This window comes from Xiphophorus hellerii, chromosome 13 (genome assembly GCF_003331165.1).
Source record: "Xiphophorus hellerii strain 12219 chromosome 13, Xiphophorus_hellerii-4.1, whole genome shotgun sequence".
Classification (NCBI taxonomy): Eukaryota; Metazoa; Chordata; class Actinopteri; order Cyprinodontiformes; family Poeciliidae; genus Xiphophorus; species Xiphophorus hellerii.
Genome location: NC_045684.1, coordinates 7469493 through 7491090, shown reverse-complemented (window position 1 = coordinate 7491090; position 21598 = coordinate 7469493). Strand labels below are relative to the sequence as shown.

Here is a 21598-nt window from a genome sequence, read left to right as displayed (position 1 = left end):
CTGTACCATAGAGAGTGTATGTGGGGTTTATTTTAAAAGTTTTTAAAATCAAAACTAGAATGTACAGAATTGAGTGGTTTTTTTTTTAAATCTGCAAAAAAGTATTTGTGATAATTTTGTCTTTAAAGTAAAATGAGATTGAGTTTTCTTTCAAATTATATTAACCAGTTTTACTCTGATTAAAATCTTTTCAAATGAAATAAAATGGATTTGTACTTTAAGGAAAATGCAAGATTCACCACAAATTAAATTTCCTGCTTTGATTGCCAGAGCCGGCACAAGGCAATAGCAAACCAAGCAGCCGCTTAGGGCCCCAGGGCCACTAGGGGGCCCCCTCAGTGGAGCTGATTTTATTTATTTTTCTTAGTAATAATTTCTGTCATAATATCAAAACCACACAATGTCACTATGTAGTGGTTTGTTTTTACAATAATATATATTTGATAATGTATGTAGAAATTATTTTTTTATTGATAGAAAGAAACAATATGCTCTTGGCGGCCCCTGGTGGCCGCGGCAGGTACCGCACGCTTCGCTGGTAACATGAGCCTCATCCAAACGTGAAAAGCTCCGGTCAGAAGACAAGTCAGCAAAACAATGTCTCCAAAAAGGACTTATCCTTCAGGAAGGGAGAAAAGAAAGGAAGAATAGAAAAAAGCCAAGATAAAGGTTTGTTTTAATGTGTCTTGGTAATGTCATGTAAAGATTTGTAAAGCTGCTAATAGAAAATTAGCTTGAATGGTCCAGTTCAACAGCCCAACATTTATAGGGTCTTTGTGTTTGTGTGAACCTGAGTTTAAACTTTAAACGAGTTGATTCTCATGGTTGGCTCTGTATATTTCTCAGGTATTTTTGGCTTCAAAACTCCGTGTTTGATAAGGTTTGATAACAATAACTTAAACTTCTCAATGTTTGACATTGTCTAGCAAAATGTTTTTACGTCAGGCTACATAGCTGCTACATGGATGAGCTGCTCTATGCTGTAGTTGGTGATTTGTTGTTTGCTGCTGAGCATAATCATTTTGTGGCTAAAACAAACATTATTTTTACATCAACTTCTAAGTTATGTTAGAATCATTTGAAGGATCAGAATCAGTCCAGTACTGGTACCGGTCCACATTGTAGGGGAGAAAGACTCACCTGGTATAAATTACAATTTTTAGCTATTTGTTAGATTTTAAATTTCTTATTTTCATATGTACTCATTTATCTTACTTTAATTTGCTTTTTCTAGCAGCTGTTAACTTCTGTAACTAGGGTTTCCCAAGTCTGAACAAAAAGAGGAGCAGCGAGAGGGGAAATTTAGAGTGAACTGCAATAGACACTGTTTCAAAGTTATAATAATTTATTAAAATAAAAACAGTAAAATTAAATAATACTTCTATGTAGATGAGAAGAAGTTAGGAAAAACTAAGCTGAGTTGCCGACGCTTGGCGGTAGGTGCTGACAGGTTCTGGATCGGAGGCTCCCGAGCAAAGAATCACCAAACACCGTGACGTCACACACTCTTTGGATTTCCCTCAATCGATTTATGTTGATCACGGGACAGCCACAGCAACAGGGGGCGCCACCATCTGGGCCAAACGCACCACCTTCAATCCTGAGAGCTAAAAAAGAAAAAAATACAAACTATTATTAAAATACCGGTAGAAAAATCAAATAGATAAAACCGGTAAAAGTCTTTTACACCCGACCACCAGCACCGCACAATTCAGTGAACAAGCCGGTGCTGATCGGCTCTCAATAAGCCACAGAATGGGCGGAACCAGCGGTAACTCCGAACAAAGCAGCAGCGATCATTGTGGATATACGGAAACTATAGGAAAGGTTCTGATCTGGTGGAGTGAAGAAACTGTGAAACATGTTGCGGGATGTAGGAGATACGAATCAGAAGACAATATTAACTTTGGATTTGTGGAAAACTGGAATACTAATATTGTATTTGTTTTATTTAGATAAAGTGGAAGAAAAGATTTTACGTCTTTCAAAGAGAACTGGCACTGTATGAGAAATCTTTAGATGTGATGATCGTAAGATCCACAAGGTGGCGGTAATGCAATGACATGAATGAACGACAGTCATAAAATCCCAAAGAAGAAGAAGAAGAAGAAGACAAAGAAAATGGCGCATGGTCTGTTTGGTTGAATGTTCGACTGTTTCTCTAAACGAGTTTATCAACGAGCCGTTAACTGCTGCTGAAGAAACATTCACAGAGTTTAAAGAAATCATCGTCAAGTCGGAGGAAGAGATGGATGATCATCGCAGACTGCTGGATTTCTCCCGGAGGCCCCAGATAATCTTACACCGAATAGGTAGGAACCACCAGCGTTTGGATGCAGGTTAAGGTCTAAATGTCTGCACCTTTCTGTATGAGGATCATTTTAGTAAATGTTCTTTTCCCGTATAAATGTTTTGTTAACCGGTAAATGAACGCAGGAATCACAATTACGCTGTGAAAATGGCTTATTGATGTAGAAATAAAATTACCTTTTATGGCTTTTCCTCCTTTAACTAATCAAACTTACTTTTGAAAACAGGAGAAATGTGAACAATGCAGCGCAAGGTTAGTAAAGCAAACAGCATGAAACAATAATAGTGTGTTAGTAGCTGTAAGATGTAATAATTTGTAATAAATAAATTGTAGTGGCGATTGTTTGTCAAACCAAACATCCTATAAAAGTTCAGTCAACAAGCCACTGCTGCCAGTGTTGGGTAAGTTACTTTAAAAATGTAATCCGTTACAGTTACAAGTTACCTTGTTTAAAATGTAATTGTAGTGTAACTTTTTCGATTACTTTTAAAAAGTAATGTAACTAATTACTTTTGATTACTTTTGATTACTTTGAGGTTTTAATGAGTATTGACCCATGTTCAACATTTAATTTTTGAGAACTGAGTGGGAACCTTAAAAGAGCACTAAGCTGAGAGGGAATTGCTGACAGGCAATCACAGGAGGTCCACAAGAAGAGATGCCAGCACCAGGCATGTAAGATTTTCTCAGACTCCTCTCATCGGGCCATACTCTTTTCTGCTCCTCCCCCAGGCTCTACCATTTACGCAGTTTGCAGACTAACACAAGCAGGTTCAGAAACCACTTCTTTCCTACAGCGGTCACCTTATTGAACTCTTCCCAAAGACCAGTCTTTCCTTCCCCTCTATCCATACCTTACTGTACCATCCCAACATTTGTACAGTGTTCCTCTTCAATTCGCACTTGTATAGCCCTATCTACAGTAGCTCTGCACATACATGCATTTCCCTAGGGGTATTTTATTTATTCTGCTGCACATATCTATCAACCATCTTTCCTTACCCTAGCTGTGAATAACTGCATTTTATCTCTAAATACTGCATGCTGTACAATCTGCCCACGTTGCACTTGATTAGATGCCAAACTGCATTTCATTACTTCATACATGTGCAATGACAATGAAGTGCTCTAGTTTAGTAATAAATAAGCAAAGTAAGACTTTTACATCACATTTTATTTTTCTTGATTTTTTCTTTGCACACCCTTGCTTGTAAAATTAAACACGGCACAATACAGTGCATCAAGAATTAAGATGGACGATGGGTCCCGAGTATCAGATGGACTAAACGTGCCTTTCAGAAGAACGCCTGGATGCTTCCTCTGAAAAAAGAGAGAGAAAAAAAGATAGAAGAAAAATATACTATGATTAATAATTATATGTTCAAAGTAGCATTAATTGGGGCCTGCCCATAGCAATACATAAGGAGAGTAGTGACTGACTTGCGAAGCAAGTGATAAAATTCCACAAGCTAATGACTACTATTTAGCTAAGCTTAGCATTGATGCTAATTTTTAGCATCAGAACGCTGGGTCCAAACCGACGGGCACACTTTGGCAGGCCCCGTTACATTTCTTCAGGAATTTTCTAGTTTACTTTATGTTCATCATGAAAACCATAACACTATCACATTGCATACAATGTCTCATGGGAAAGAATAGATTCCAACGTTTGTCATGCATCAACACCAAACAGTCAAATATTCGTAAAACAATACGCTTCGTCTATCAGTGAGTTGCACTTACCTCTAAATGTTTCCTCAGGTTTGACATAGATTGCTTCGACGTGGACAAGTTCTTGATAGCCGGCAAACACTTCTTGCACTGCACGGTTAAATTTGAGCCATTTTCACATATGTAAATGAAATGCTCCTTATATTTCCAGTGCTGGAAGGCTGTCATTTTTGATGCGCTGCTTGAACTGAAATGGAACCGTCCGCTCGCTTGCTGTTCCTCCAGGAGGCTCCACCAGCACAGGATGGAACATCAGAATGGCATTGCGGCTGGCAAATATGATAGAGACAAGGAGCCGCAGCGGGAAACGGCGATATAGGGCGCAAAGCAATAAAAATATCATTACATATTTCGCAAAGGTTTTTGTTCATATTTTTTTAAAAATGTAACTAAATTTGTAATTCTTATTATTTTCGGAAGTAACTGTAGCTGAATTACATATTTTCTCATTGTAACTGTAACGAATTACAGTTACTCTTTTTTTGTAATTAAATTACGTAACGTCGTTACATGTAATCCGTTACTACCCAACACTGACTGCTGCACTGAGGTGATGCTTCGTACGAAGGTAAAAGAAGTTCAAAAACCTTGAAGATTGCTTTTATAGTTTATTTTTTCCAGTTTGACAAGCAAATAACAAAGATCAAACTTTACATTAATGATGTGTCGAGTAATGAAGCGGGTAAGACGGAGAACTCACCTAAACCTGAGCAGTTAAAGTTTTTATTTTTTATTAATAAATCGTTGTCCCTGGTGACATAGCGAGTAACAAGCCAATCACAACCCTCTTTTCTTTTTGTTTCTAGTTTTCTTTTGGATCCAGCCATTGTTTCATACAACCAGATTAATCGGAATTTATGTATCAGAATCACAAACATCTTTTACTTGTTTATTCATTGTAAAGCTTCATGTTGTTTTCACGTTGCCTATTTTACATATATTGTCCAGTTGATGTCACAGTAGAGCAAATGAAGCACCGCGGTGCATCGGCTCATGAGTCGAATGATTGGATGGAGTTCCTCAGGGCTTCATGAAGCTGCATCTCACCATCACTACTTTTCATTGTTTCCTCTCCTGCTCTGGTCAAAACCCACAGGCCCAACCCAGTGCATGCTGGTCCTATACCAGTCCCTATACTTACAGAAAATGGACCCACAGTTCTTAATGTCTAACTTAGAAAAGTTAATAACAAATAAACCGACAAATAAACTCATGTTTATAAATAAACCATAAAAATATAAAGTGGACTACAATAAAATTTTAATATAATTCAAAGTAATAGAAATAAATATCTTGAAATAATACATTTTACTGTTAAATATGAACAATGATCCCGACTACAATTAATTTTGTAATAAATAAAATATATTTTTTACATCTGTTCACTTGAGAATTCTCCAAATGTCAGCTGGATATATCGACTGATCTGTATCTCTGTCTGCGCTCTTGAATTTTCAAGTGGGTTTTTTTTGTGTGGTTTTTTTTGTTCCTTGCTGTTTCAAACAATGAACAATTTCTCCTATTTACTTCAGTAAAGGTAACAATTACTCTTTTTCTCTGTTTTCTTTTCCAGATTCCCTGAAGTTTAACGTTTATAACCAGGAGAGGAGATCCACTCCGGACCAGGAGGAGTTGGAACCTCTGCAGGTGAAACAAGAACAGGAAGAGCCAGAAGATCATCAGATAAAAGTGGAAGAGAAAGAAGTTTACTGCAGTCAGGCTGAAGAACAGATTGAATTAAAACAGGAGACTGATACCTGCATGGTGGTTCCTGTTGATGAACAAACAGACCACATTGAATCAGAACCAAACAGGAACCAAGTCATCTTCCAGGGAGCTGCTGAAGCTGAGAACCAAAATCAGGAAAGAAGAAAACCTTTCTCATGTGACATCTGTAAAAAGCGTTTGTCTTTCAAATCTGTTTTTGATGCTCATATGAGAACTCATAAGGGTGAAAAGCCGTTTTCATGTGTGAAATGTGGAAAAAGTTTTAGTCAAAAAAAGTATTTAACTCGGCACATGAGGATTCACACTGGTGAAAAGCCGTTTTCATGTGTGAACTGTGGAAAAAGTTTTAGTCAAAAAAAGTATTTAACTCGGCACATGAGGATTCACACTGGTGAAAAGCCGTTTTCATGTGTGAACTGTGGAAAAAGTTTTAGTCAAAAAAAGTATTTAACTCGGCACATGAGGATTCACACTGGTGAAAAGCCGTTTTCATGTGTGAACTGTGGAAAAAGTTTTAGTCAAAAACGGGATTTAACTCGGCACATCAGGATTCACACAGGTGAAAAGCCGTTTTCATGTGTGAACTGTGGAAAAAGTTTTAGTCAAAAACAGGATTTAACTCAGCACATGAGGATTCACACTGGTGAAAAGCCGTTTTCATGTGTGAACTGTGGAAAAAGTTTTAGTCAAAAAAAGTATTTAACTCGGCACATGAGGATTCACACTGGTGAAAAGCCGTTTTCATGTGTGAACTGTGGAAAAAGTTTTAGTCAAAAACGGGATTTAACTCGGCACATCAGGATTCACACAGGTGAAAAGCCGTTTTCATGTGTGAACTGTGGAAAAAGTTTTAGTCAAAAACAGGATTTAACTCAGCACATGAGGATTCACACTGGTGAAAAGCCGTTTTCATGTGTGAACTGTGGAAAAAGTTTTAGTCTAAAACACAATTTAACTCAGCACATGAGGATTCACTCTGGTGAAAAGCCTTTTTCATGTGTGAACTGTGGAAAAAGTTTTAGTCGAAAACAACATTTTACTCGGCACATGATGACTCACACTGGTGAAAAGCCGTTTTCATGTGTGAACTGTGGAAAAAGTTTTAGTGTAAAACTGAATTTAACTCGACACGTGAGGATTCACACAGGTGAAAAGCAGGAGAGGAGATCCACTCTGGACCAGGAGGAGTTAGAACCTGTGCAGGTGAAACAAGAACAGGAAGAGCCAGAAGATCATCAGATAAAAGTGGAAGAGAAAGAAGTTTACTGCAGTCAGGCTGAAGAACAGATTGAATTAAAACAGGAGACTGATACCTGCATGGTGGTTCCTGTTGATGTGCAAACAGACCACACTGAATCAGAACCAAACAGGAACCAAGTCATGTTCCAGGAAGCTGCTGAAGCTGAGAACCAAAATCAGGAAAGAAGAAAACCTTTCTCATGTGACATCTGCAAAAAGCGTTTGTCTTTCAAATCTGTTTTTGATGCTCACATGAGAACTCATACGGGTGAAAAGCCGTTTTCATGTGTGAACTGTGGAAAAAGTTTTAGTCTAAAACAGAATTTAACTCAGCACATGAGGATTCACACTGGTGAAAAGCTGTTTTCATGTGTGAACTGTGGAAAAAGTTTTAGTCAAAAACAGGATTTAACTCGGCACATGATGATTCACACAGGTGAAAAGCCGTTTTCATGTGTGAACTGTGGAAAAAGTTTTAGTCTAAAACACAATTTAACTGTGCACATGAGGATTCACTCTGGTGAAAAGCCTTTTTCATGTGTGAACTGTGGAAAAAGTTTTAGTCAAAAACAGGATTTAACTCGGCACATGATGACTCAGGTGAAAAGCCGTTTTCATGTGTGAACTGTGGAAAAAGTTTTAGTGTAAAACGGAATTTAACTCGACACATGATGATTCATAATGATGAAAAGCCGTTTTCATGTGTGAACTGTGGAAAAAGTTTTAGTCAAAAACAGGATTTAACTCGACACATGATGATTTATAATGGTGAAAAGCCGTTTTCATGTGTGAACTGTGGAAAAAGTTTTAGTCAAAAACAGGATTTAACTCGACACATGATGATTTATAATGGTGAAAAGCCGTTTTCATGTGTGAACTGTGGAAAAAGTTTTAGTCAAAAACAGGATTTAACTCGGCACATGATGACTCACACTGGTGAAAAGCCGTTTTCATGTGTGAACTGTGGAAAAAGTTTTAGTCTAAAACACAATTTAACTGTGCACATGAGGATTCACTCTGGTGAAAAGCCTTTTTCATGTGTGAACTGTGGAAAAAGTTTTAGTCAAAAACAGGATTTAACTCGGCACATGATGACTCACAGGTGAAAAGCCGTTTTCATGTGTGAACTGTGGAAAAAGTTTTAGTCAAAAACAGGATTTAACTCAGCACATGAGGATTCACACTGGTGAAAAGCCGTTTTCATGTGTGAACTGTGGAAAAAGTTTTAGTCTAAAACACAATTTAACTCAGCACATGAGGATTCACTCTGGTGAAAAGCCTTTTTCATGTGTGAACTGTGGAAAAAGTTTTAGTCGAAAACAACATTTTACTCGGCACATGATGACTCACACTGGTGAAAAGCCGTTTTCATGTGTGAACTGTGGAAAAAGTTTTAGTGTAAAACTGAATTTAACTCGACACGTGAGGATTCACACAGGTGAAAAGCAGGAGAGGAGATCCACTCTGGACCAGGAGGAGTTAGAACCTGTGCAGGTGAAACAAGAACAGGAAGAGCCAGAAGATCATCAGATAAAAGTGGAAGAGAAAGAAGTTTACTGCAGTCAGGCTGAAGAACAGATTGAATTAAAACAGGAGACTGATACCTGCATGGTGGTTCCTGTTGATGTGCAAACAGACCACACTGAATCAGAACCAAACAGGAACCAAGTCATGTTCCAGGAAGCTGCTGAAGCTGAGAACCAAAATCAGGAAAGAAGAAAACCTTTCTCATGTGACATCTGCAAAAAGCGTTTGTCTTTCAAATCTGTTTTTGATGCTCACATGAGAACTCATACGGGTGAAAAGCCGTTTTCATGTGTGAACTGTGGAAAAAGTTTTAGTCTAAAACAGAATTTAACTCAGCACATGAGGATTCACACTGGTGAAAAGCTGTTTTCATGTGTGAACTGTGGAAAAAGTTTTAGTCAAAAACAGGATTTAACTCGGCACATGATGATTCACACAGGTGAAAAGCCGTTTTCATGTGTGAACTGTGGAAAAAGTTTTAGTCTAAAACACAATTTAACTGTGCACATGAGGATTCACTCTGGTGAAAAGCCTTTTTCATGTGTGAACTGTGGAAAAAGTTTTAGTCAAAAACAGGATTTAACTCGGCACATGATGACTCAGGTGAAAAGCCGTTTTCATGTGTGAACTGTGGAAAAAGTTTTAGTGTAAAACGGAATTTAACTCGACACATGATGATTCATAATGATGAAAAGCCGTTTTCATGTGTGAACTGTGGAAAAAGTTTTAGTCAAAAACAGGATTTAACTCGACACATGATGATTTATAATGGTGAAAAGCCGTTTTCATGTGTGAACTGTGGAAAAAGTTTTAGTCAAAAACAGGATTTAACTCGACACATGATGATTTATAATGGTGAAAAGCCGTTTTCATGTGTGAACTGTGGAAAAAGTTTTAGTCAAAAACAGGATTTAACTCGGCACATGATGACTCACACTGGTGAAAAGCCGTTTTCATGTGTGAACTGTGGAAAAAGTTTTAGTCTAAAACACAATTTAACTGTGCACATGAGGATTCACTCTGGTGAAAAGCCTTTTTCATGTGTGAACTGTGGAAAAAGTTTTAGTCAAAAACAGGATTTAACTCGGCACATGATGACTCACAGGTGAAAAGCCGTTTTCATGTGTGAACTGTGGAAAAAGTTTTAGTCAAAAACAGGATTTAACTCGACACATGATGATTTATAATGGTGAAAAGCCGTTTTCATGTGTGAACTGTGGAAAAAGTTTTAGTCAAAAACAGGATTTAACTCGACACATGATGATTTATAATGGTGAAAAGCCGTTTTCATGTGTGACCTGTGGAAAAAGTTTTTGTCAAAAAGGTAATTTAATTCATCACATGAGGCGTCACACAGGTGAAAAGCAGTAGAAGTATTTTCCATACATGTCCTATGTTGAGGTTCACTATAGAACTGATTTGGTTTAAAACTAGAATGAAAGACTGGAGGGGTTTCATGTCTATAAAGCTGAAAATTGTTGTATTTGTTAAATGTGATCATTTGGATACTTGGAGATGTGCAACCATGACACATTTTCCTTCAGAGATGCTTTCTTGTTCTTTTTGGTATATTCTTTATCAAAAAACAATAATGATAAACTGTATGTTATTGTATTAACATACTGTTTATGTCAAACTGTATGTTGTGTGTGTACAACGTGAAGAGCAGAGGGCTCAGCACACAGCCCTGAGGAGTGCCAGTACTGATGCTGATAGATGAAGAGGCTTGGGGGCCCACTGACTATTTCATGCATTAACAGAGTTTGACCGGACATGGACTCCCTTCCAGAACATTCTCACATGATTGGACTTGAGGGATTGATTTGTATTATTCTGTACCATAGAGAGAGTATGTGGGGTTTATTTTAAAAGTTTTTAAAATCAAAACTAGAATGTACAGAATTGAGTGTTTTCTAAAAAATCTGCAAAAAAATATTTGCGATATTTTTGTCTTTAAAGTAAAATGAGATTGAGTTTTCTTTCAAATTATATTAACCAGTTTTACTCTGATTAAAATCTTTTCAAATGAAATAAAATGAATTTGTACTTGAAGGAAAATGCAAGATTCACCACAAATTAATTTTCCTGCTTTGATTGCCAGAGCTGGCACAAGGCATAGCAAACTAAGCAGCCACTAAGGGCCCCAGGGCCACTAGGGGGCCCCCTCAGTGGAGCTGATTTTATTTATTTTTCTTAGTAATAATTTCTGTCATAATATCAAAACCACACAATTTCACTATTAAGTGGTTTGTTTTTACAATAATATATATTTGATAATTGTTGGATAAATTGTATTTTTAGTAATTATCAAATATTCGTTGTATCATGTAGCCTTGTAGTTACATTTAGATAATGTTTAATTATATGCTTTTTCTCTTTTTCTTCTATTTTAAGTAATGTTTCTGTGTGTTAAATAACTTTGATTCCTTCCTGTGACTTCCTTGAGATCCAGCAGCAAAGCCTGGGAGATAGCGGAGACAACTCTTCTAGCAGAGTTTATTGCCCAGCAATAAACTCTGCTCTCCTGTGTGATATACAACTTGTTTTACTCAACGCCGGCCGTGTCTGGAACTCGACTGGAGTAGAAGGATTTAGAGTGTAGATAACATGTGTCTAAATAGTGAATGTCATTAGCGCTGCAACTAGTGATGAATTGTTTTCCCCCTCCCTTTGAGAAGTTGCAAGCGCCCAATGTACGAGGGTTTCTGAAAGTAATAAAAAGAGAGGAGCGGTCAGATGTGTTTCAGAGCGTTTGGAGATTTGTAACTGAAAGCACATCTCTGTCTGCTCTCCTCGCGAGAAACAAAGAATCTAACTCTCTTGTCTTTCCTGTGTTTGTTTAAATTGTCTAATAGGTATTTAGACCTGACATTATTGTATGTAGAAATTATTATTTTATTGATAGAAAGAAACAATATGCTCTTGGCGGCCCCTGGTGGCCGCGGCAGGTACCGCACGCTTCGCTGGTAACATGAGCCTCATCCAAACGTGAAAAGCTCCGGTCAGAAGACAAGTCAGCAAAACAATGTCTCCAAAAAGGACTTATCCTTCAGGGAGGGAGAAAAGAGGAAGAATAGAAAAAAGCCAAGATAAAGGTTAGTTTTAATGTGTCTTGGTAATGTCATGTAAAAGATTTGTAAAGCTGCTAACAGAAGATTAGCTTGAATGGTCCAGTTCAACAGCCCAACATTTATAGGGTCTTTGTGTTTGTTTGAAACTGAGTTTAAACTTTAAACGAGTTGATTCTCATGGTTGGCTCTGTATATTTCTGAGGTACTTTTGGCTTCAAAACTCCGTATTTGATAAGGTTTGATAACAATAACTTAAACTTCTCAATGTTTGACATTGTCTAGCAAAATGTTTTTACGTCAGGCTACATAGCTGCTACATGGATGAGCTGCTCTATGCTGTAGTTGGTGATTTGTTGTTTGCTGCTGAGCATAATCATTTTGTGGCTAAAACAAACATTATTTTTACATCAACTTCTAAGTTATGTTAGAATCATTTGAAGGATCAGAATCAGTCCAGTACTGGTACCGGTCCACATTGTAGGGGAGAAAGACTCACCTGGTATAAATTGCATTTTTAGCTATTTGTTAGATTTTAAATTTCTTATTTTCATATGTACTCATTTATCTTACTTTAATTTGCTTCTTCTAGCAGCTGTTCTGCCCAAATCACGGCAGAATTAAATGTGCACCTCGACTCTCCTGTTTCCACCAAAACTGTCTGTCGGGAGCTCCACAGGGTCAATATACACGGCCGGGCTGCTATAGCCAAACCTTTGGTCACTCGTGCCAATGCCAAACGTCGGTTTCAATGGTGCGAGAAGCGCAAATCTTGGGCTGTGGACAATATGAAACGTGTATTGTTCTCTGATGAGTCCACCTTTACTGTTTTCCCCACATCCGGGAGAGTTACGGTGTGGAGAAGCCCCAAGGAAGCGTACCACCCAGACTGTTGCATGCCCAGAGTGAAGCATGGGGGTGGATCAGTGATGGTTTGGGCTGCCATATCATGGCATTCCCTTGGCCCCATACTTGTGCTAGATGGACGCATCACTGCCAAGGACTACCGAACCATTCTGGAGGACCATGTGCATCCATGTGTATATATATATATATATATATATATATATATATATATATATATATATATACACAGTATATATATATTTAAACAGCACTTACTTTAAGCGCAAGCACACCACATGAAACCACATCTTGCTGGATGGCTTGTTATACTGTTTCACATTTCCACATTGACACTTTCATTCCTTTGCTTCTCATAAAGGTCCTTGTTGAGAGGATAAAATGTTAAATTAACATTCTAGTTATCCAATTATGACATTTTTTATTATAATAAACAATAATTGTTCTTGTTTTTCTCACCTTGTTACTTCCAAGCACCTCTTCACATCTTTTTGGGACTCTCCAAGTGAGTTAAGGAAACCTATTGTTATGAATATTCTTTTGTTGAAATTAATGAAAAAAAGTGATTTAATTTTTATGTTAAACCAAAATAAAAATGGTTTGTGCATGCTTTACATTTAGCAAAGATGCATTGTCAGATTTATTTCCTTCAGTATCCTTGCAATAGCGATAATAAAGAAATAACATTATCTACATAATCACATTTGTTCCCTTAACTGCTGGTATGAGTTTTATATCAATAGGATGATATTTGGGGGAAATAGGTATGGCATGCAAATATCGGCAGGCTCAAATTCGATATTGCAAAAAATGCATCCCCCTCCTAGCTTGAAAAAATAAAGAGTCAAGAGGGATTTTACCTTTTCTACATAATTACACTTATCCTCTTAGCTACTGGTATGAATTTCATATCAGTAGGATAATATTTGAGAAAAATAGAGGGGGCATGTGTAACGGTTGTGAAACAGGAAGTCAGGACCACCTCGGAATCAGGATTCAGGATAATTTTATTCCTGTTCAAAACAAGAACATTTTAATCACAGCAGCTCCTGGGCTCCGGATTCTCCACAAACACCCTCTCCCCAGCGCAGCTTGGCGCGAACTGACAGAAATGCATTAAACAAAACTAAAATTCCCTGACATACAAAGCAATTAAAATAAAACCTAAACAGAAATAATCTGCCCTACAATTACAATTTTCCACCATAACATAGAAATGTGCTAAATACATTAATTTAACATCCAAATAAAATCTGAAACAACCCACATACCTGTTCAAAACAAGAACATTTTAATCACAGCAGCTCCTGGGCTCCGGATTCTCCACAAACACCCTAATCAACCAAAAGGAAAAAAAAATAACCACGTTGATACGGAAAACTTGATGGGTGTCACCAATGTGGGAGACAAATTCCCATCATAGTGCTGCGCTAAACATGAATATATATATATGTGAGTTTACAACATATTTTTAGAACGTTTTCAATATTTTAATACTCGAATGAAAGACAACTCTGTACACTTACCTCTCCCCAGCGCAGCTTGGCGCGAACTGAGGAGGGCAGCGGGAACACACAGGATGTAGCGCGCAAACAGGAAGTAAGAAAATAAAAGCTTCCCCACCAAAACAAAATACAATTAAAAAAACAAAGGAAAACCAATATTCATAGATGAGGATGGCCTTTTACACACTAGGGACCAAAAATGAAAGCAAGATAAAACAGAAATAATATATTACAGACATGTCAATTCAAAGAAAATTAGTTTTGAGAAGGTTCATAAAGAAAAATAAAATAAATAAATAAAATTAATTCTGCTACATAATTACATTACATGCTACACATGCATATTTTGGCAGGCTAATGATAGACCTTGCCAAAAAATGCATCCCCTGCTAAAATGGAGAAATAAAAAGTTAAGAGTGGAATAACTTTTTCTACATAATCACACTTGTTCTATGAATTGCTGGTATAAGTTTCATATCAATAGGATAATATTTGAGGAAAATAGAGAGGGCATGCATATTTTGGCAGGCTAATAATAGGCTTTGCCAAAAACGCATCCCCTGCTAAAATGGAGAAATAAAGAGTTAAGAGGGATTTTACCTTTTCTACGTAATGACACTTGTTCTCTGAGCTACTTCTGTAAGTTTCATATCAACAGGACAATAGACAGGGGATACAAATATTGGCTGGCTCAGAAATTAAAATGGATCCCCCCTACATTAATAGACTAGACAGTAAAGGATGATATAAAATGTTCTACATAACGGGCTTCTGTTTTGTAATGCTTTAAGCCATTGTGTTAAAAGAAAAATCGGGGAATTTCAAGCCATCTGCGGAGAACATTTTCATCAGACGCTGACTGAAAAACGTTCGACTCATATGTGTCAATAAAGCTATAAAAACCGTATTTATTTCAATTAATCAGCGAAATAAAACCCACCGTTTTATGTCTTACATGATTAAGAAACGTGATAATGTTACGAATATCTTCAAAAATTTCCTCTTCGGTCATATTTCAGTCCGTTTTCACATCAATATGCGAGAGTTTAGAGCGATGCGCGCTCCCGCGACAGGGCATGCAATTTTTGGCAGGCATGCATTTCTCGGCATAACACCTGTTCACTGTAGAGGAGAAAGACTCACCTGGTATAAATTGCATTTTTAGCTATTTGTTAGATTTTTAATATCTTATTTTCATATGTACTCATTTATCTTACTTTAATTTGCTTTTTCTAGCAGCTGTTAACTTCTGTAACTAGGGTTTCCCAAGTCTGAATAAAAAGAGGAGCAGCGAGAGGGGAAATTTAGAGTGAATTGCAATAGACACTGTTTCAAAGTTATAATAATTTATTAAAATAAAAACAGTAAAATTAAATAATACCTCTATGTAGATGAGAAGAAGTTAGGAAAAACTAAGCTGAGTTGCCGAGGCTTGGCGGTAGGTGCTGACAGGTTCTGGATCGGAGGCTCCCGAGCAAAGAATCACCAAACACCGTGACGTCACACTCGTTGGATTTCCCTCAATCGATTTATGTTGATCACGGGACAGCCACAGCAACAGGGGGCGCCACCATCTGGGCCAAACGCACCACCTTCAATCCTCAGAGCTAAAAAAGAAAAAAATACAAACTATTATTAAAATACCGGTAGAAAAATCAAATAGATAAAACCGGTAAAAGTCTTTTACACTCGACCACCAGCACCGCACAATTCAGTGAACAAGCCGGTGCTGATCGGCTCTCAATAAGCCACAGGATGGGCGGAACCAGCGGTAACTCCGAACAAAGCAGCAGCGATCATTGTGGATATACGGAAACTATAGGAAAGGTTCTGATCTGGTGGAGTGAAGAAACTGTGAAACATGTTGCGGGATGTAGGAGATACGAATCAGAAGACAATATTAACTTTGGATTTGTGGAAAACTGGAATACTAATATTGTATTTGTTTTAATTAGATAAAGTGGAAGAAAAGATTTGACGTCTTTCAAAGAGAACTGGCACTGTATGAGAAATCTTTAGATGATCGTAAGATCCACAAGGTGGCGGTAATGCAATGACATGAATAAACGACAGTCATAAAATCCCAAAGAAGAAGAAGAAGAAGACAAAGAAAATGGCGCATGGTCTGTTTGGTTGAATGTTCGACTGTTTCTCTAAACGAGTTTATCAACGAGCCGTTAACTGCTGCTGAAGAAACATTCACAGAGTTTAAAGAAATCATCGTCAAGTCGGAGGAAGAGATGGATGATCATCGCAGACTGCTGGATTTCTCCCGGAGGCCCCAGATAATCTTACACCGAATAGGTAGGAACCACCAGCGTTTGGATGCAGGTTAAGGTCTAAATGTCTGCACCTTTCTGTATGAGGATCATTTTAGTAAATGTTCTTTTCCCGTATAAATGTTTTGTTAACCGGTAAATGAACGCAGGAATCACAATTACGCTGTGAAAATGGCTTATTGATGTAGACATAAAATGACCTTTTATGGCTTTTCCTCCTTTAACTAATCAAACTTACTTTTGAAAACAGGAGAAATGTGAACAATGCAGCGCAAGGTTAGTAAAGCAAACAGCATGAAACAATAATAGTGTGTTAGTAGCTGTAAAATGTAATAATTTGTAATAAATAAATTGTAGTGGCGATTGTTTGTCAAACCAAACATCCTATAAAAGTTCAGTCAACAAGCCACTGCTGCCAGTGTTGGGTAAGTTACTTTAAAAATGTAATCCGTTACAGTTACAAGTTACCTTGTTTAAAATGTAATTGTAGTGTAACTTTTTCGATTACTTTTAAAAAGTAATGTAACTAATTACTTTTGATTACTTTTGATTACTTTGAGGTTTTAATGAGTATTGACCCATGTTCAACATTTAATTTTTGAGAACTGAGTGGGAACCTTAAAAGAGCACTAAGCTGAGAGGGAATTGCTGAGAGGCAATCACAGGAGGTCCACAAGAAGAGATGCCAGCACCAGGCATGTAAGATTTTCTCAGACTCCTCTTATCGGGCCATACTCTTTTCTGCTCCTCCCCCAGGCTCTACCATTTACGCAGTTTGCAGACTAACACAAGCAGGTTCAGAAACCACTTCTTTCCTACAGCGGTCACCTTATTGAACTCTTCCCAAAGACCAGTCTTTCCTTCCCCTCTATCCATACCTTACTGTACCATCCCAACATTTGTACAGTGTTCCTCTTCAATTCGCACTTGTATAGCCCTATCTACAGTGGCTCTGCACATACATGCATTTCCCTAGGGGTAATTTATTTATTCTGCTGCACATATCTATCAACCATCTTTCTTTACCCTAGCTGTGAATAACTGCATTTTATCTCTAAATACTGCATGCTGTACAATCTGCCCACGTTGCACTTGATTAGATGCCAAACTGCATTTCATTACTTCATACATGTGCAATGACAATGAAGTGCTCTAGTTTAGTAATAAATAAGCAAAGTAAGACTTTTACATCACATTTTATTTTTCTTGATTTTTTCTTTGCACACCCTTGCTTGTAAAATTAAACACGGCACAATACAGTGCATCAAGAATTAAGATGGACGATGGGTCCCGAGTATCAGATGGACTAAACGTGCCTTTCAGAAGAACGCCTGGATGCTTCCTCTGAAAAGAGAGAAAAAAAGATAGAAGAAAAATATACTATGATTAATAATTATATGTTCAAAGTAGCATTAATTGGGGCCTGCCCATAGCAATACATAAGGAGAGTAGTGACTGACTTGCGAAGCAAGTGATAAAATTCCATGACTACTAATGCTAATGACTACTATTTAGCTAAGCTTAGCATTGATGCTAATTTTTAGCATCAGAACGCTGGGTCCAAACCGACGGGCACACTTTGGCAGGCCCCGGTTAAATTTCTTCAGGAATTTTCTAGTTTACTTTATGTTCATCATGAAAACCATAACACTGGCACTTTGCATACAATGTCTCATGGGAAAGAATAGATTCCAACGTTTGTCATGCATCAACACCAAACAGTCAAATATTCGTAAAACAATACGCTTCGTCTATCAGTGAGTTGCACTTACCTCTAAATGTTTCCTCAGGTTTGACATAGATTGCTTCGACGTGGACAAGTTCTTGATAGCCGGCAAACACTTCTTGCACTGCACGGTTAAATTTGAGCCATTTTCACATATGTAAATGAAATGCTCCTTATATTTCCAGTGCTGGAAGGTTGTCATTTTTGATGCGCTGCTTGAGCTGAAATGGAACCGTCCGCTCGCTTGCTGTTCCTCCAGGAGGCTCCGCCAGCACAGGATGGAACATCAGAGTGGCATTGCGGCTGGCAAATATGATAGAGACAAGGAGCCGTAGCGGGAAACGGCGATATAGGGCGCAAAGCAATAAAAATATCATTACATATTTCGCAAAGGTTTTTGTTAATATTTTTTTAAAAATGTAACTAAATTTGTAATTCTTAATATTTTCGGAAGTAACTGTATCTGAATTACATATTTTCTCATTGTAACTGTAACGAATTACAGTTACTCTTTTTTTGTAATTAAATTACGTAACGTCGTTACATGTAATCCGTTACTACCCAACACTGACTGCTGCACTGAGGTGATGCTTCGTACGAAGGTAAAAGAAGTTCAAAAACCTTGAAGATTGCTTTTATAGTTTATTTCTCCCAGTTTGACAAGCAAATAACAGAGAGCAAACTGTACATTAGTGATGTGTTGAGTAATGAAGCGCGTAAGACAGAGAACTGAGCCTGAGCAGTTAAAGTTTTTATTTTTTAGTAATAAATCATTGTCCCTGGTGACATAGCGAGTAACAAGCCAATCACAACCCTCTTTTCTTCTTGTTTCTAGTTTTCTTTTGGATCCAGCCATTGTTTCATACAACCAGATTAATCGGAATTTATGTATCAGAATCACAAACATTTTAAACTTGTTTATTCATTGTAAAGCTACATGTTGTTTTCACGTTGCCTATTTTACATATATTGTCCAGTTGATGTCACAGTAGAGCAAATGAAGCACCGCGGTGTATCGGCTCATGAGTCGAATGAATGGATGGAGTTCCTCAGGGCTTTTAAAAAAGTGGAATAAAATGAAATTTGAATATAATTTATAGTATTTGTTTAAAATCCGTTCATTTGAGAATTCTCCAAATGTCAGCTGGATATGTCGATTCATCTATATCTCTGTCTACGCTCTTGAATTTTCAAATGGTTTTTTGTTCATTTCTGCCTTAAACGATTTACTTCAGTAAAGGTAACAATTACTCTTTTTCTCTGTTTTCTTCTCCAGATTCCCTGAAGTGTAACGTTTATAACCAGGAGAGGAGATCCACTCTGGACCAGGAGGAGTTAGAACCTGTGCAGGTGAAACAAGAACAGGAAGAGCCAGAAGATCATCAGATAAAAGTGGAAGAGAAAGAAGTTTACTGCAGTCAGGCTGAAGAACAGATTGAATTAAAACAGGAGACTGATACCTGCATGGTGGTTCCTGTTGATGAGCAAACAGACCACACTGAATCAGAACCAAACATGAACCAAGTCATCTTCCATGAAGCTGCTGAAGCTGAGAACCAAAATCAGGAAAGAAGAAAACCTTTCTCATGTGTCATCTGTAAAAAGCGTTTGACTTTCAAATCTGCTTTTGATATTCACATGAGGATTCACACAGGTGAAAAGCCGTTTTCATGTGTAAACTGTGGAAAAAGTTTTAGTCAAAAACGGGATTTAACTTGGCACTTGAGGATTCACACTGGTGAAAAGCCGTTTTCATGTGTGAACTGTGGAAAAAGTTTTAGTCAAAACCGGGATTTAACTTGGCACTTGAGGATTCACACTGGTGAAAAGCCGTTTTCATGTGTGAAATGTGGAAAAAGTTTTAGTGTAAAACAGAATTTAACTCAGCACATGATGATTCACACTGGTGAAAAGCCGTTTTCATGTGTGAACTGTGGAAAAAGTTTTAGTGTAAAACAGAATTTAACTCAGCACATGAGGATTCACACTGGTGAAAAGCCGTTTTCATGTGTGAACTGTGGAAAAAGCTTTAGTCAAAAACGGGATTTAACTCGGCACATGAGGATTCACACTGGTGAAAAGCCGTTTTCATGTGTGAACTGTGGAAAAAGTTTTAGTCAAAAACAGAATTTAACTCAGCACATGATGATTCACACTGGTGAAAAACCATTTTCATGTGTGAACTGTGGAGAAAGTTTTCGTCACAAGGTGAGTTTAATTCACCACTTGAGGCGTCACACAGGTGAAAAGCAGTAGAAGTATTTTCCATACATGTTCTATGTTGAGGTTCACTATAGAACTGATTTGGTTTAAAACTAGAATGAAAGACTGGAGGGGTTTCATGTCTATAAAGATGAAAATTGTTGTATTTGTTAAATGTGATCATTTGGATACTTGGAGATGTGCAACCATGACACATTTTCCTTCAGGGATGCTTTCTTGTTTTTTTTGGTATATTCTTTATCAAAAAACAATAATGATAAACTGTATGTTATTGTATTAACATACTGTTTATGTCAAACTGTATGTTGTGTGTGTACAACATGAAGAGCAGAGGGCTCAGCACACAGCCCTGAGGAGTGCCAGTACTGATGCTGATAGATGAAGAGGCTTGGGGGCCCACTGACTATTTCATGCATTAACAGAGTTTGACCGGACATGGACTCCCTTCCAGAACATTCTCACATGATTGGACTTGAGGGATTGATTTGTATTATTCTGTACAATAGAGAGAGTTAGTGGGGTTTATTTTAAAAGTTTTTAAAATCAAAACTAGAATGTACAGAATTGAGTGTTGTTTTTTTTTAATCTGCAAAAAAGTATTTGTGATAGTTTTGTCTTTAAAGTAAAATGAGATTGAGTTTTCTTTCAAATTATATTAACCAGTTTTACTCTGATTAAAATCTTTTCAAATGAAATAAAATGGATTTGTACTTTAAAGAAAATGCAAGATTCACCACAAATTAATTTTCCTGCTTTGATTGCCAGAGCCGGCACAAGGCATAGCAAACTAAGCAGCCACTAAGGGCCCCAGGGCCACTAGGGGGCCCCCTCAGTGGAGCTGATTTTATTTATTTTTCTTAGTAATAATTTCTGTCATAATATCAAAACCACACAATGTCACTATTAAGTGGTTTGTTTTTACAATAATATATATATTTGATAATGTACGTAGAAATAATTTTTTTATTGATAGAAAGAAACAATATGCTCTTGGCGGCCCCTGGTGGCTGCGGTAGGTACCGCACGCTTCGCTGGTAACATGAGCCTCATCCAAACGTGAAAAGCTCCGGTCAGAAGACAAGTCAGCAAAACAATGTCTCCAAAAAGGACTTATCCTTCAGGGAGGGAGAAAAGAGGAAGAATAGAAAAAAGCCAAGATAAAGGTTTGTTTTAATGTGTCTTGGTAATGTCTAGAAAGAGTTTACCTGTTCACATGAGGACCCACTCTGGTGAGACGGCATAATGTGAACCTGAAGTACCAAGTTGGTCTGTAACTTAACTGGCAGACTAGCCAGCAGCAATTAGCTGCTGGCTAGTCTGCAAATTAGTTAGCAAATTAGTTAGCAAACACCTGGTGGAACTGCACATCTGTTGAGCTATTTCTTGGTACAGTGCTA

General features: G+C 37.5%; 2 protein-coding genes and 2 long non-coding RNA genes across 4 annotated transcripts; 2 read left to right on the top strand and 2 right to left on the bottom strand.

Annotated features, from left to right (window-relative positions):
- Positions 1-3466: 3466 nt before the first annotated feature.
- On the bottom strand, positions 3467-4221 carry LOC116731024 (uncharacterized). Its single transcript, XR_004341479.1, has 2 exons — positions 4055-4221; positions 3467-3631 (listed from the first exon to the last, which is right to left on the bottom strand). It is a non-coding gene; the product is annotated as an uncharacterized LOC116731024 (long non-coding RNA).
- A 1810-nt stretch (positions 4222-6031) lies between these two features.
- LOC116731620 (gastrula zinc finger protein XlCGF57.1-like) lies at positions 6032-8224 on the top strand (the record flags this gene model as incomplete). The annotated part of the gene is made up of 5 exons (XM_032581432.1): positions 6032-6245; positions 6330-6877; positions 7295-7597; positions 7930-8029; positions 8112-8224. Coding segments are annotated over 5 exons (1278 nt in total), but the record flags the coding sequence as incomplete, so codon positions are not given.
- A 600-nt stretch (positions 8225-8824) lies between these two features.
- Positions 8825-9588, top strand: LOC116730987 (gastrula zinc finger protein XlCGF8.2DB-like; the record flags this gene model as incomplete). The annotated part of the gene is made up of 2 exons (XM_032580564.1): positions 8825-9127; positions 9376-9588. Coding segments are annotated over 2 exons (516 nt in total), but the record flags the coding sequence as incomplete, so codon positions are not given.
- A 7843-nt stretch (positions 9589-17431) lies between these two features.
- LOC116731023 (uncharacterized) lies at positions 17432-18325 on the bottom strand. Its single transcript, XR_004341478.1, has 2 exons — positions 18025-18325; positions 17432-17596 (listed from the first exon to the last, which is right to left on the bottom strand). It is a non-coding gene; the product is annotated as an uncharacterized LOC116731023 (long non-coding RNA).
- Positions 18326-21598: the final 3273 nt, after the last annotated feature.